The following is a 13,988-nucleotide window of genomic DNA, read 5'->3' as shown; positions in this document are numbered from 1 at the left end:
GGCCTGTTTTGGGACTCTGCAAGGAAGAAGCTGTTCGGGTAGCATGCTTAGTTCTTCCTCCTACCCCCAGACCGAGTTTTGCCTTTCTCTGTTTCCTGGGACCAGGGATGATATTAAGGAAACTAAATTATAGATGATGCCATAATTGTCATTTCCTCAGATATGCCAGGCAGACATTATTGTTCCTCTGGATGCAGCATTTATTTCCTGAATAATTTAAGACACAAAAATTTAGACACTATGGAATTGATAGAATTGGATGGGGGTACTTAAGTTGGTAGGATATGAAAATATCTATCAGGACGATTGATGAGCCATCCAAGAGCTAATGCCAGCTTGGGCTCTGAACTAGTGAATGACACGTTTGGGGAGAACAGTAACAGGTATGGTCTAAATTAAAAACATTTTTTCAGTCAAGTTCTGAATGTTCATTGACACGGTGGAAAGATTCTCCATTTTACAAAGGGATTCAGTTCCTTTAAATATCAGTCTTTTCTGATGAATGCGAGGCAACATGAATCAGTAAGAATAAAACAAAGTTTCTTCCTGTAGCAGGATGGTGCTGAATTAAAATGTGAGCAGTGTGGTGTGATACACAGTTCACTTGGAGGAACAGGCGTAGGAGGCATGGCAAAGATAGGCAATTATCCTTCATGGTTGCTTAAAATCCCCGTGCAAAAGGCGCATGTGATGGCCCATCGGGGGTGAAACACTCTGAATGTGGACGGAGAGGACACATGAGGATTTCAAATAGGAGACATGGAAATCACACCAGAAGACAATCGAAAAGGCGTGCATTGATTTGGGGGTCAGTTGATTCTCACGGGAGCAGCTCTATAGAATGTGCTCAGGGCTGGAGGGTATCAGGAATGTATTCATTTAAGGGTGGTTCATCATGGTCCCTGCATAATGCCGGAAAGCCTTGGTTTCTCAGAATCCGCATAAACAGAGAGTAGATAGCCTTAAAATATTTTCTTCAGAAGGGGATTCCCAGGACAATGTTCAGAGAATACAGCTCTCTATCTTTTTTGGTTGTTTGCTTCTATCCCATTCATGTATCCATTCCTTTCCAAAACAATGCTTCTCTTATTTACTGCAGTGATTCTCAAGTAGAATGCAGGATGAAAAAATAATGCAAAAAAGACCTCTTAATTCATCATTGAAACCCAAAACCTTAAAGGGTTATTGTAAACAGTTCACCAGGTGACAGGTGTAGATTGACAGGGTCCCGACTGGGATGGTGGCTCACACTCCCTAAGCAACAGAGCCTCAGCCCTTCCAAGACTAAAATGCCCCCAAAAGGGGGCTTAGCCCCCTGTGCATGGAGGGAAAAGCAGAACAGATTACTGAAGGCATAGGTGCCTAAGATTTAGTGCTACACAAAATTGCTTAGACACACTAACGTTTTGGCACATCCCTTCTGGAATCAAAATAATTCTTTAGAAAACACAGGTAAGGGCCCAGCTTTCACGGACCATCTGCTACAGACAGAGCCACATAGAACAAGATGCAGAAGCCTTAGCTTCCTTCTTGAAGGAAGAAAGCTACTGTACCTCATGGGATTATATGAATATTTAACTTTTGAGTGTGGCAGACACTGCAATCAGCATTTTTAAAATAGTATGCTAGTTCATTCTTAGAGTGACTCTAAGAATTAATTACTCTTTTGGTTCCTCAAAAAACTGAGATTCAGAGAAAGTTTAAACAGTCTGTGGAAACTCCCAGAGCTAGTGATGAGTGAGGGGGTGAACTGGGTTTTGAATTCAGATAATTAGACTCCGGAATCCATACTCTAACTACAATATTACACAATGATTCTTTCAAAAGCGTAGTTTCTAAGGGCAGGTAAACTTGAAGATTAATTGATTTCTGGACTATTCTCCTAATCTACAATCATCAAATTGACCAGAAAATGAGGAGGAGAAAGAAATTGAATGAGGGAGAATTGGATGACTTTATGGTAGAAATGTGACGAAGCCAGGTTTGAGGCCCAAAATGAAAACACTGGTTTGAATGGGAAGTAAATCTTGAAAAGGTTGTGGTGAACAGGACCTACATGTCTCCATTCGGGGCCTCAACAAGTAGTAGAGCGATATGCTGCACACAAAGGCAGCAGAGAAGGGGGCAAGTGGGAACAGAACCCCAGATTGTGTTCTAGTGGACCAGCCATGTGCATTCATAAGGCTGGGCTGGGGAGACAGAGAACCTTTTTCTAAATTGTGCAGAGGTGGCCTCTGTGGGTGAGGGGAGGCCCTCCCCACAACTGTGAAGCTCCACAGGGTTTATCTGCACCAGGCTGAGAGAGGCTCCTGCCTCTTATGTAAGGCAGGGACAGCCAGTGTTTTCATGAAAGTCACCTTCATGCCACATCTCACTATTGCTCACATTTTGGAGATTCCAAGAATCTGCTCCCAAAGGTCAGAAGCAGTAAAGGCAAGGAAGAAATGAAGCACTAGAAGAAAGTGGAAAAAATCTTTTAGACAGTCCATAAATAAATAATGACCCCAGGCTTCAAAATTAGAGGTCATACACAGAAGGGTTTTTTTTTTTGTTTTGTTTTTGCTTTTTTTTTTTTTTTGCCCTCTGAGCACAGGTGGGGTCTTGCACATCAGGTTTAAAATGCACGTAGGTAAATAAGTAATGAGCAGTGGCTGGTACTTGGAGTTGCAGTCCCACTGCAAGTTCCTTTTGTAAAAGTCAAATGAGTAAGGAGCCTTGCTCATTTAGGACTCCCTCATCCAACAGCTTCTGAAACACAGAAGAAAGACCTTTGCCTATGGTCCACCCTGATATACCAGTATATCCAAACATACATTAAAATAAACACTTGGAAAAACAATAATAAACACTTGGAAGAGATGACACACATTAATCATTGCTGGCGAAAGCTGGCTCTCAGGATATCCTTAATCAGTGTCTCCTGGGCTTCGGGCATTCACAGATCACCTTCATGGTTCCTGCCAAATCCTTGTATCACTTCCCCACTTGGGTGCCTCATATACCATTGTCCACTCTCTCTTTTTCTTTATAATGACTGGTTTTTTAAAATCTAAAAATCCTTGAGCAGAAAACTCGCTCGCTCTTCTGCAAATGTGAAACCAATTTTTCCCTCATAAGAAGAAAAGCATAAACGTAGGTGCAACGAGAACAAAATAGTGGCGCTAATCATTCAGTAGCTACTCTTGCCTGCCAAATGCTCTGAGCTTGAGGTCTTTTCTGTCTTTATAAAAAAAAGAGATGATTTTTAGAAAGATATTAAGGCAAATTAGCACCAAAGAAACCTGTGATGGTTTTCTGGGAAAAAAAATCAGAAGTGTAAGAAAATTGTAAAGGGAGTAACTTTTTCATTATGTAAATGTTATCTAAGGGTTTTGGGGGGGGGTACCATTCCCCTGATACAGTAATAATGTCCACCCACCCACCTTGTCCCTCCCACCCATCAAATCAAGTTTGAACATAGAACTCAACTGAATCAAGCAGGGCCCTTTCCCGTGTGTAACACTCCTTTGCTGGGGATAATCCTTTTGTCCCACATCCTTTGTTTTATGTGCAAGTCACGTTGATTGTAAACAAATAATTTACTTACCATGTTCATCAAGCAAAATATTGTCAGGCTTCATATCCCTAGGGGAGTAAAAGGAAAAGAGAAAGTTGCTCATAATCAATCAAGCAAACAAGCAAATAGAACTAAAGGATAAAAGTGGAAGCACACAAGAGCTCCAAGTTGGCTTGAAACAATGAGCTAGCCCTTCGTCATTCACGCTCTCATCCAGTTTCCATGGTGAATCTCTGACACGATTACAATTAAGATCCCCAATTTCTAGATCAGAAAATGGAGGCTTAAAGGGCCTCTGTTAGTAAAAGAAAGATCTGGGCTTTGAGATTGAGTCCCTGTCATCCAAAAGCTGACATTCTTTACTTCTGTAGCATCTGACATGTAAGCAGGTAACTTTAGCTTCTAGGGTCATAGGGGCAATTAAATTGCCATAGGTAGTAGTACTCAGTATCCTTTTCATCTTTGTCACTGGAATGAATGTCAAGACTCTAAAAAACAAGGAAAAAATGATCTAAGATAGGGTTATATTTTAAACTTGCAGAAATTAGAAGATGCTATAATGTCTCTCGTTACTTAATAAATATTATCGCTGGGGTAATTAAAGGAGTTGGACTCATCTTCCAGGCATTAGTGAGATCCTTAAATTCATAGGAGGAAACAGAACTCACCTTTTTCCAGTGAAAGGAGTAGTTTGATGGTAAATACTTAGAGGAGTGGCCCACGGTGTTTTCAAAGTCCTCATGACATAGTATTAGTGTAAGCCTCAATCAGAGAACAGCAGTGTAGTTTGTAAGGGCCCTTGCTCTTGCACTAGGGTTTTACTGCCTTTCCCTAATACACCATTATAGCCCTCCAACCTAAATTCTCAAAAGCCATTAAAGATGAAATTCTGCAATAGGTTTTGAGGATGCATATTCAGCCTAGTCAAGTGGCTTTTATGTCATTGAAATAAGACGACCTTGTCTTTGACACACCAAGAATGTCAGGATCCTCTTTTCTTGACAATTTTAATGAATCATAAGCCCCTTAGTAACTACAAGCAGAACAAAGCATATGCCATACCAATGTGCAGGTGCATGTATGCATGAACTTTGAATATTTTCTTATTTCCTTTGTTAGGTTTCAAACATTAATTCTGGATTCAGAAGTCATCATCTGTATCTGTGACACATTTTTCTCTGGTGCAGGGTACAACTGACTAAAAAGATGCATGTCATAGGGTTTCAAATTACCTGTTTCTATGGTTAAACTCTCTTAGTATTGCAAACTCCACCCCAAACTCTTTTGAGATGGATTCTATTGTTTCAAGAATTATCGAGTCCAAACTCACTCATATGAAATAAAGTCCCTTTCATCATCTGGCTCCTGTGCTCCCTGCATCTCCTCACCTTCTGCTGATTCTTTGCCTCAATCAGAGCTCTCTTACCAAGGGACTCAGAAAAAGCAGATTCATCCCTCAACTCAAAGGTCTGAAACAACTTCCTGCAGGAAGCCTTCTCTGAATCTCCAGTTCTGAGTCTACGGCTCCTCCTATGTGCTTGGCATGGTATACTTCTTCCATCATAACATTTATCATGCTCATATTTCTTTTTCTCTAACTGGATCATAAACTCCTTGATGTCAGCGATGGTTTCTAGGTTAATGTCATATTCCATTACATAGGCTCACAGTGCTTGGCAGGCGGTAAATGAATGACTAAATGATACCAGGAGAATGTCTAGTGCATTCAAGAAGGCTAATCCTAATGGTACATACCAGAGTACTAAGGATGCACCCTCAAATACTGTGCAATTCAAAGCTTAAGGTAAACCGGATATTAGTTTCTTGCTACCTCTTTCACACCCTCACCCAGTGAGCAGCATCAGCAAAAAAGAGGCCCCATGGAGTTCTGTGGGGAGGGAAGACACTTGGGTATGACAAGATTAGCATAATGATTTCACTGCCTGGATTCATGAAGGCTTGGTGAGTAAGATGACTTGCTGTGGGTTTGACACTTTCAGACGTTTCTATGAAATCCTTGAGCATCATTTTTAAGTGTCAAAGCCACATCTCATTGTATCTACTACCTTTCCCAGAAACTACCTTGAAGCTTAAAGAATAATACAGAGATCAGAGATGTAACAGCTCATATGATTATTCCTACTTATATTCATTTATTCATTGAATACTTATCTACTTTGAGAAGCCACTGTGCTAGAATATAGGAAATAAAAAGATAAATGAGATCTAGTTGGCTCTGGGATGGAGAGGGTAGGAAAGGTTCATAAGGAACCATGCCAAAAGCTTTACAGTGTAAAAGGGGTGTGTTTACTACAAAATTCAGAGAAAACATATATGTGGAAAATGTAAGATAAATATTTTAAAAGTTGGACTTTAAGAAAAAAATAAAGTGTATAGACACAGATTCTGAGTACATAGCTTCCCTGAAATGTGATGAGGTAACTTCTAAGTCACTACAGGGTAAACTTCAGCATGCTAACATTATTTATTCACATACCAGAAGACAGTGATAATAAACCCGGTGTACTATATTAAAATTCTGATAGGACAAGTTGATGTTTTCTAGTTTTGAAATTTAGCACCACTTCCTCAGCTCTGTAGCTTGGTCAAATAACACTAAGTATGAGGGAACTTATTCTAAGCTGTTTCTTTCATTTAAGGTGACCTCTACTATGGTTTAACTTGGTGGTTATGTTGAAAATCACCTGGGGGAGCTGTAAACAACCTGGGTTCCCTGATCTCATTCAGTCCTGTGGCAATTGGACTCTCTGTGGCCAGGCCTATGTGTCTGTCCAAAAAAAAAAACAAAAACAAAAACAAAAACAAAAACAAAAACAAAAAAAAAAAACAGAAACGTCTAGGACTTTCTGATGTACAATCATGTTCAGAGATACCATCCAAACATTGTCCACATCCAAAGATGTCAATCTGATTTTAAACTCTGAACCTCTTAAAAGCTTATCTATGAATGAAAAGGCATTGGAAAAGCACAACACTTAGCACTGTTGGCAAAGTTCTTTGGTTCAGACCTATATGGAGGACTCTAACAACTTCCTATCATCAGCGAGTCACTAATAAGTTCCTTCTCTCTTGTTATCCGTAATTCGAGGTGATATAATGTCTGTGTGGTTGTTACATCAAATCACAAAAGCCATTAAAGATGAAATTCTGCAATAGGTTTTGAGGATGCATTTTCAGCCTAGTCAAGTGGCTTTTATGTCATTGAAATAAGACGACCTTGTCTTTGACACACCAAGAATGTCAGGATCCTCTTTTCTTGACAATTTTAATGAATCATAAGCCCCTTAGTAACTACAAGCAGAACAAAGCATATGCCATACCAATGTGCAGGTGCATGTATGCATGAACTTTGAATATTAACCCGAATTAACCTTCAATCTTCTTTCCTTCTATCTGATACCCGAAGTGTTTACTTACTCCTATTTCCTAATCATTCCTTTGTTATTATAGCAGCCTACCCCTGACCAACCTGACCTTCTCTCCAGTCCACTCCCCAAGCTTGTACACGCATCACCCTGAGACCATCAATTGTTGACTCTATCACTTTGTGTTTATGCATCAAAACCCTCATTCATATCCTTAATTCCCTTCCACAGCCACTGTTAACATCCCTTGTACAAATCTTTAATTTTCTTACTGCCTTCAATTGTTTTTATCTATTAAAACCACACTATTGGTTAAACCCAACTCCCCAATTCTTCTCACCTACAGCCAAGCTCCTGAACTTTGCTGGAAACAGACATAGTAATATTTACCTCTCATTTGAATTCATGGCCGCATATCTCAAGCCAGCACCAGTGTGCCAAGCCCTAGTGAGATACCTTCTCCAAGAGGAGCACATCACACTCTCCATTGCCCTCAGGCCTCTTTCATGTTCACTCTCAATTTCTCTCACTTGATGGCTGAACCTCCTTAGTTCATAAAGACAAGAGAACTATCTACCACTGAGTCTACCAACCACTTCACAAAGACAAGAGAGCTACCTACTATTAAGTCTACCAACCTCCCTATTTCTATATCCATACTCATAGCCTTCCCACCAGTTATAATAAATTAAAAGTCCCTGCACCTACCCCAGACAACTCTTCTCTTGCAGCTCTGGATCTCATCTTCTTTCACCTTCTCACAGATTTCTCTTAGCTTGGTATTCCTTCCCTTCTCCTACACCTTTTTCTACCTCTCTTTAGGAAGTATGTTATGGTTGAGTCTCTTGGAAATACCTTCCTTGATGCATAACTACCTCCACTTATCATCCCATTTTCACTAATTTCCTTTGCAATAACAACTCTGGATTGAGTTGTTAATAGGTGAGAAATCAGAAACAGCATCTCCGTTCTCCTTTTCAGCCCATTCCAGCCAGGCTTCCATCTCTGCTACTTCCTGAAATTGCCCCTGTCGGATACATCGATGACCTCCAGTTTGCCAAATCCCCTAGCTGCATTTTTATTTACCATGCTTTACTTCTCTGTGGATTGATCATTCCTTCTCTTCTGACATACTTTATTCTTGTGTTTTGCAAAAAGCCCCTTTCTACTGGTTTTCCTTCTGCCACAGAGATTCCTCCCCAGTCTTGTCTGCTGGTATCTTCTTGGTTCAACCTCTAAATGCTGATTCCCCAGAGCTTAGTCACATATACCGCTACTCTCACTTAAATTATTTCATTTATTCCTGTGATTTAAAAAAATTATATATATTTTGGAAATATAAATAAAAATATATACATATATGTATGTGTGTACACACACACAGACACACAGACACACACATATTTTGTCTCCATCCCTGACCCTGTAATTCTAGATTAATAATATGTCCAACTTCTTGCTTGATATTTCCATCCGTATGTCTAAGAGGCCATGACAAATATGTTCTAAAGAGAAGCCTTGGCATTTATCCACATCCCATACAGATACCCAAATCCTCTTCTTTCAGGATTCCTAGCACATAGCTTCATAATTCTCCCACTGTAAAAATTAAAATCTTGAGATTATTCTTTTTTTATAAAAAAATATTTTATTTATTTGACAGAGAAAGAGAGCAGAAGCAGGGAGAGTGGCAGAGGGAGAGGGAGAAGTAGGGAGAGGGAGAAGCAGGGAGCCTGGTCAAGGGCTGGATCCCAGGACCCCGAGATTATGACCTGAGCCAAAGGCAGATCCTTCCCTGACTAAGCCACCCAGGTGCCCCTGAAAATCTCAAGATCATTCTTAATTCTTTTCTTTCTTTAACTCATAGTATTAGTCCTTCAACAACTCTTAATAACTCCACCTTTGAAATACAATTACTGAAAACAGTATGGTGGTCTCTCAAAAAAAATTGAACATGGAAATTAATACATGGTTCCACGTTCTTTTTCTATGGGTATGTACCCAAAACAATAGAAAAGCAAACATCTGAACAGATATTCATATATCCATGTTTATAGCAGCATTATTCACAGTGGTCAAGAAGTAGAAACAAACCAAATATCCAACAGTGGGGGAATGAATAAACAAAAGGTGGTGTATACATACAGTGGAATCCAGCTTTAAAAAGAAACAGGATTCTGATACAGGCTACACCATGGATGCACCATTAGGACATTACACTAAGTGACATATGCTAGACTCCAAAGGACAAACATGATATGATACCACTTACATGAGGTATCAGTTGAAGTAATGCACTAGTACCTTCTTGCTTCTCCTACTGTCCCTCAACAATCCACTAGTCACATGGCCCTCAAAGTGGTGAGGGCCACCACACAATATTCCCTGTGTAACATCCTTTGGCTCCCAATTCACATGAAATAAAAATCTAAATCATTTATTGCTGGCATCATATGCCCTTTACATACTCTAGCCCTGCACAGCCCTGAGCTCCACACAATAGCACCCCGTCCCTGCCACACACCATGCTCCAGCCACACTGAGGGTGTGCTTTCCCTCCTTTGCACAGATGGCTCCCTCGGACTGCAACCTCCTTTGTCTGCAATCCTGTTCTCTTAGACCTTTATTTGGCTCACTGCTTCCTATCATTTCAGATCTATGCTAAAATATCTCTTCCAAATTCTTTCCTGACCACTTGACCTAAAATAGCCTCCCCCACCATCCTTACCTCTTCACCTCCATCTTACATTCAGCACAGCTCTGAACACTATTTTCCTATTTATTTATTATTTTTCTACCCCACTGGAATATAAGTTCTCAGAGAAAGGAAATCTCTTCTGTATTGTACAATGTTATAGCTCCTGGGCTCGTAGAAGTGCCCAGAACAAAGCAAGGACTCAAGTAAATATTTGTCATAAAAATGAGTGAATCTGGTCCCTTGGCTTCTCAAACTTCTGGAATTAAAAGCCGTATATTTCTTTTTTCCTTAAGAAGAGCCAGGAAAAAGCAAAACAAAGAAAGTCCTCTCTATGACTGATGCACTGTATTTACTGTTGATCAACCAGAACATTGATCATTTTTATTAAACGTATCAGTGTATATTTAGAGCAAGAGTAAGAAAGAAGTGATTTCTGCACAATTAGAGCTTGTGACTTTGGAGAGGGGCTACAGAATTTGGGGCGTGGTAAATTGCAGTTCTAGGGACACACATTCTGTAGAAATTCTTCATTCCATCTCGACTTAATTAAGCAGAAAAGGCTGAATCAGCTGATGCCTACGGTGGCAACTATAAATTGTACCGTGGAAATACAATGCTCCCTGGGGCAGGATCCAAGGCAGAACTGATGTATCTGCTGTTCTCACTCGAATGACTTTACAAGATATTAGCAGAACTTAATAGGCTAATTACATCCCTTCACTGCACCTACCCTGGAATCAAGTTGTTCACCCTGCAACCCGATATGGGGTATTGTGAGAACAGGGAACAAGAAAATCAGTGTCTCCAAACCACAATCAACCCCTTCAGTGTCCATAGCTTTGTGATAGGTCTACAGTTGGGGTTTAATTCTTTCTTACATAATGTACTCTTGTATGGGGCTCTCTCCTATTTCTTGAGAGGGGAAATATATTATGCATATGATTCTATATTATTTAAGATGTCACACAGACGTTTTTGGTCACATAAAAAGACATATGTAAGAAAAAAGTGAGGTGGGGATGGCAGGGTATAAGGGGTATTTGTTTTTTTTTAAGATTTTATTTATTGGGGTGCCTGGGTGGCTCAGGTGGTTAAGCATCTGCCTTCGGCTCAGGTGGGATCCTGGGATCAAGCCCCGCATCAGCTCCCTGCTCAGAGGGGAGTCTGCTTCTCCCTCTCCCTCTGCCCATCCCCCCACCACCTTGTTCATGCTTGCTCTGTCTGCTCATGTCACTCTGTCACTCTCTCAAATAAATAAATAATAAATAATAAATAATAATAAATAATAAATAATAAATCTTTTAAAAAAGATTTTATTTATTTATTCATGAGACACACACACACACACACACACACACACAGAGACAGAGACAGAGACACAGGGAGAGAGAGAAGCAGGCTCCATGTAGGGAGCCCGACGTGGGACTCCATCCCGGGTCTCCAGGATCACCCCCTGGGCTGAAGGTGGCGCTAAACCACTGAGCCACCCAGGCTGCCCTATAAGGGGTGTTTGTGAGCAGAAATGCATAGTTCAACAGGAGGCAGTCGTAAAGAGTGCCAGAGTTAGATTATGGACCAAGTAATCCTCCATCTCTTTTTTACTAACTGGCTGATTTTTTTTTTAAGTTTAAATTTCATTTTTAAAAATTTAGATATAATTGACATATAATGTTATATTCGTTTCAGGTATAGGAAATAGTTATTTGATACTCATTGTAGTGATCATTTCATAATATATATAAGTTTAGTTAGTATCCATCACCACACATAGTTAGAGTGGGTTTTGTTTTGTTTTTTTACTGTGATGAAAATTTTTAAGATTTACTCTTTTAGTAACTTTCTGCCTGCTTACCTTTTTAAGATTTTATTTATTTATTCATGAGAGACACAGAGAGAGGCAGAGACAGGCAGAGGGAGAAGCAGGCTCCCTGCGGGGAGCCCAGTGTAGGGGCTCGATCCCAGGACCCCAGGATCACACGCTGAGCTGAAGGCAGACAATCGCAGAGCCATCCAGGCATCCCTCTGCCTGCTTATTGTTCTTGTTGTTCAAATCCAACATTCCGGGATCCCTGGGTGGCATAGCGGTTTAGCTCCTGCCTTTGGCCCAGGGCGCGATCCTGGAGACCCAGGATCGAATCCCACGTCGGGCTCCTGGTGCATGGAGCCTGCTTCTCCCTCTGCCTGTGTCTCTGCCTCTCTCTCTCTCACTGTGTGCCTATCATAAGTAAATAAATAAAAAAAAAAAACAAAAAACAAATCCAACATTCCCCATAGTTTGTTCAAGGGAATATGAGTTAAAAATACATTCTGTAATAATATATAATACATATTTTATACATGTAGTTATATATACATATAAAATGTTTACATATTCATTTTGAGTGTAATGGATTTTCATGGATAGCACTGCTTTTCATTTGTCACCCCACTACACAGGTCCAATGTCATTATATATTAATCAGGTGATGAAGGCAATGACTTTACCATCCTACCATCCGTGAAAATGTTATGCAGCATCCCTTTTTGAATTTGTGTTTCTTTTCTCAAGTATCATTGAAGACACTAGCCTACCTACCATGCCTTCCTTCTCTCTGATGTCTTCTCTCATGACTTCTGAATTTCTCCTCCATTGTCCATAATAATTTACCTTTTATGTTAAATCACCAAATACAAGCCAGAGCATTAGACCTCCAGCTTAGCATGTCATTCTCCTCCAAACCCCCCAACCCAAACAACTTATGAAGATATTCACAACCAGGATAGGTTTCTTTGGTAAAGGGGAAGAGTGGTAGGGACCAGATGTTAATGGCCCTTTGGCAAAAAAAAAAAAAAAAAAAAAAAGGGGGGGGGCCAGTTCTTCAGTAGAGAGCACTGAGGCAGTTACAAATAAGCACTGAAGTCAGGATCTGAGAAAGAACCTCTTAATAGATAGACACTTCCAAAGTTGGTGTGAACTATCATGTAATCTTAAAATGTGATGTGGATGTTGTCACTGAGGCTGGATAAGCATTTGACAGCAATACAGTAAGTGGATAGTGCAGCAGAGGAACACTAACCTGCTCAGCTGACCTTTCAGAGCCCTTTGAGCCCTGATCCTCATGAGTCACCCAAGGCTTCTCACAGAGGTTCCCTAAAAGTCACCTCCCTTGTTTGATTTACCACTTAGACACTAAAGGAAAGCAGTACTATCTACATATACAAAAGTGGGAGTGAGAGAGAGAGAGAATCTAAGGCCACTGACTTGTCCACAGTCTCACAGCTCATAAATGACAGAGATGGAATTTAAATGTCATGGTCTTTCCACTATTGCTCACGTGGTTATTTTAGCTAGGATGGCAAGTAGGTTCCAAGCATGGGGCCAACTCTTTAGTTAGTAGTGTCTGCCATGTTGAAAAGGAGGGCCTTCATGTTCGAGAGAAATGAGTGCCAAGGTTGATCAGCAATTCCTCACTTAGACACAGGAAAGAGGGGTTTCAGGAGAATTGATAAAAAATTGTCAAACTGCTGCACTTCCCATGAGTAATAGAATGGTTCTAGCTACCACTTACTGTCCATGCTACAACAGCTACTTGATAGACAACATATCTTTTATTGCTCACAGCAGCTCCCTCACTTAGAATATGACCCCCATTTTTGCAGGTGAAGAAAGCGTAGCTCAGAGAGTTTACATTACTCATCCAAGATTACATGATAAGTAACTGCTGGAGCTGGGGTACAACCAGAGATAGTGAGGTGCAATCTTAGTTTATATCTCAATGCTTATATTTTACTTCTCCACAGAAGAGAGAAGAATGTCCTCACGTACCTGGGGGTCTGGGATGTGGTTCATATTGGGCTGCAGCGAGTTTAATTTTTTTCCTATATTTGAAAATCATGTATATTTTCCTCCCAACTCTATAATATAGTCATGTTTCTTTTAAATGTAAAAGTAAAGTTCCACATGTGTTATATGGAATAAATCTGTTGTTCTAGTAAGGTGAGTCACACTTATCCTGATGGTACAGATCCATCAGTCAGATATTCCTGTTGAGAAGCATGGTTATATCCCACCATCCCACTCACTTGAGATTTTTAGCCAACTTGCACTCTTTGGAGGCAGAATGTTTAATGACAAGGCTTCCTGCCTTGCTGTTTAGCATTAGTCAATGCTCATTCACTGCCATTATTTCCTTTAATTTGGATTCACACAGATAGAAACCTAGGTCCCATTTATCCATTCTATAACCAAGGAAGCAAGGACATGGCATTAGGGACCTGAGCTAAGTCCCCTGGCCACAAGGACTGGCTTAAACTCAAATCTCCTGGGTCTTTCTCTCAACCTGAAGAGAAATGTACAGGGAAAGAAATG

At 40.3% G+C, this 13,988-nt stretch overlaps 1 protein-coding gene across 3 annotated transcripts in view; it reads right to left on the bottom strand.

Moving 5' to 3' along the window:
- STK32A (serine/threonine kinase 32A) overlaps positions 1 to 13,988 on the bottom strand; it is a 131,070-nt gene that overhangs the window by 39,214 nt on the left and 77,868 nt on the right. For all 3 annotated transcript variants that reach the window (XM_038530544.1, XM_038530546.1, XM_038530545.1), the window contains one exon: positions 3,587 to 3,624. In XM_038530544.1, coding sequence (XP_038386472.1) covers positions 3,587 to 3,624 — 38 coding nt within the window. The remainder of the gene's footprint in view (positions 1 to 3,586; positions 3,625 to 13,988) is intronic.

The sequence above is a fragment of the Canis lupus genome, chromosome 2 (assembly GCF_011100685.1).
Source record: "Canis lupus familiaris isolate Mischka breed German Shepherd chromosome 2, alternate assembly UU_Cfam_GSD_1.0, whole genome shotgun sequence".
Lineage (NCBI taxonomy): Eukaryota > Metazoa > Chordata > Mammalia > Carnivora > Canidae > Canis > Canis lupus.
The sequence above is the reverse complement of the archived record's forward strand: the minus strand, read 5'-3'. Positions and strand labels throughout refer to the sequence as shown.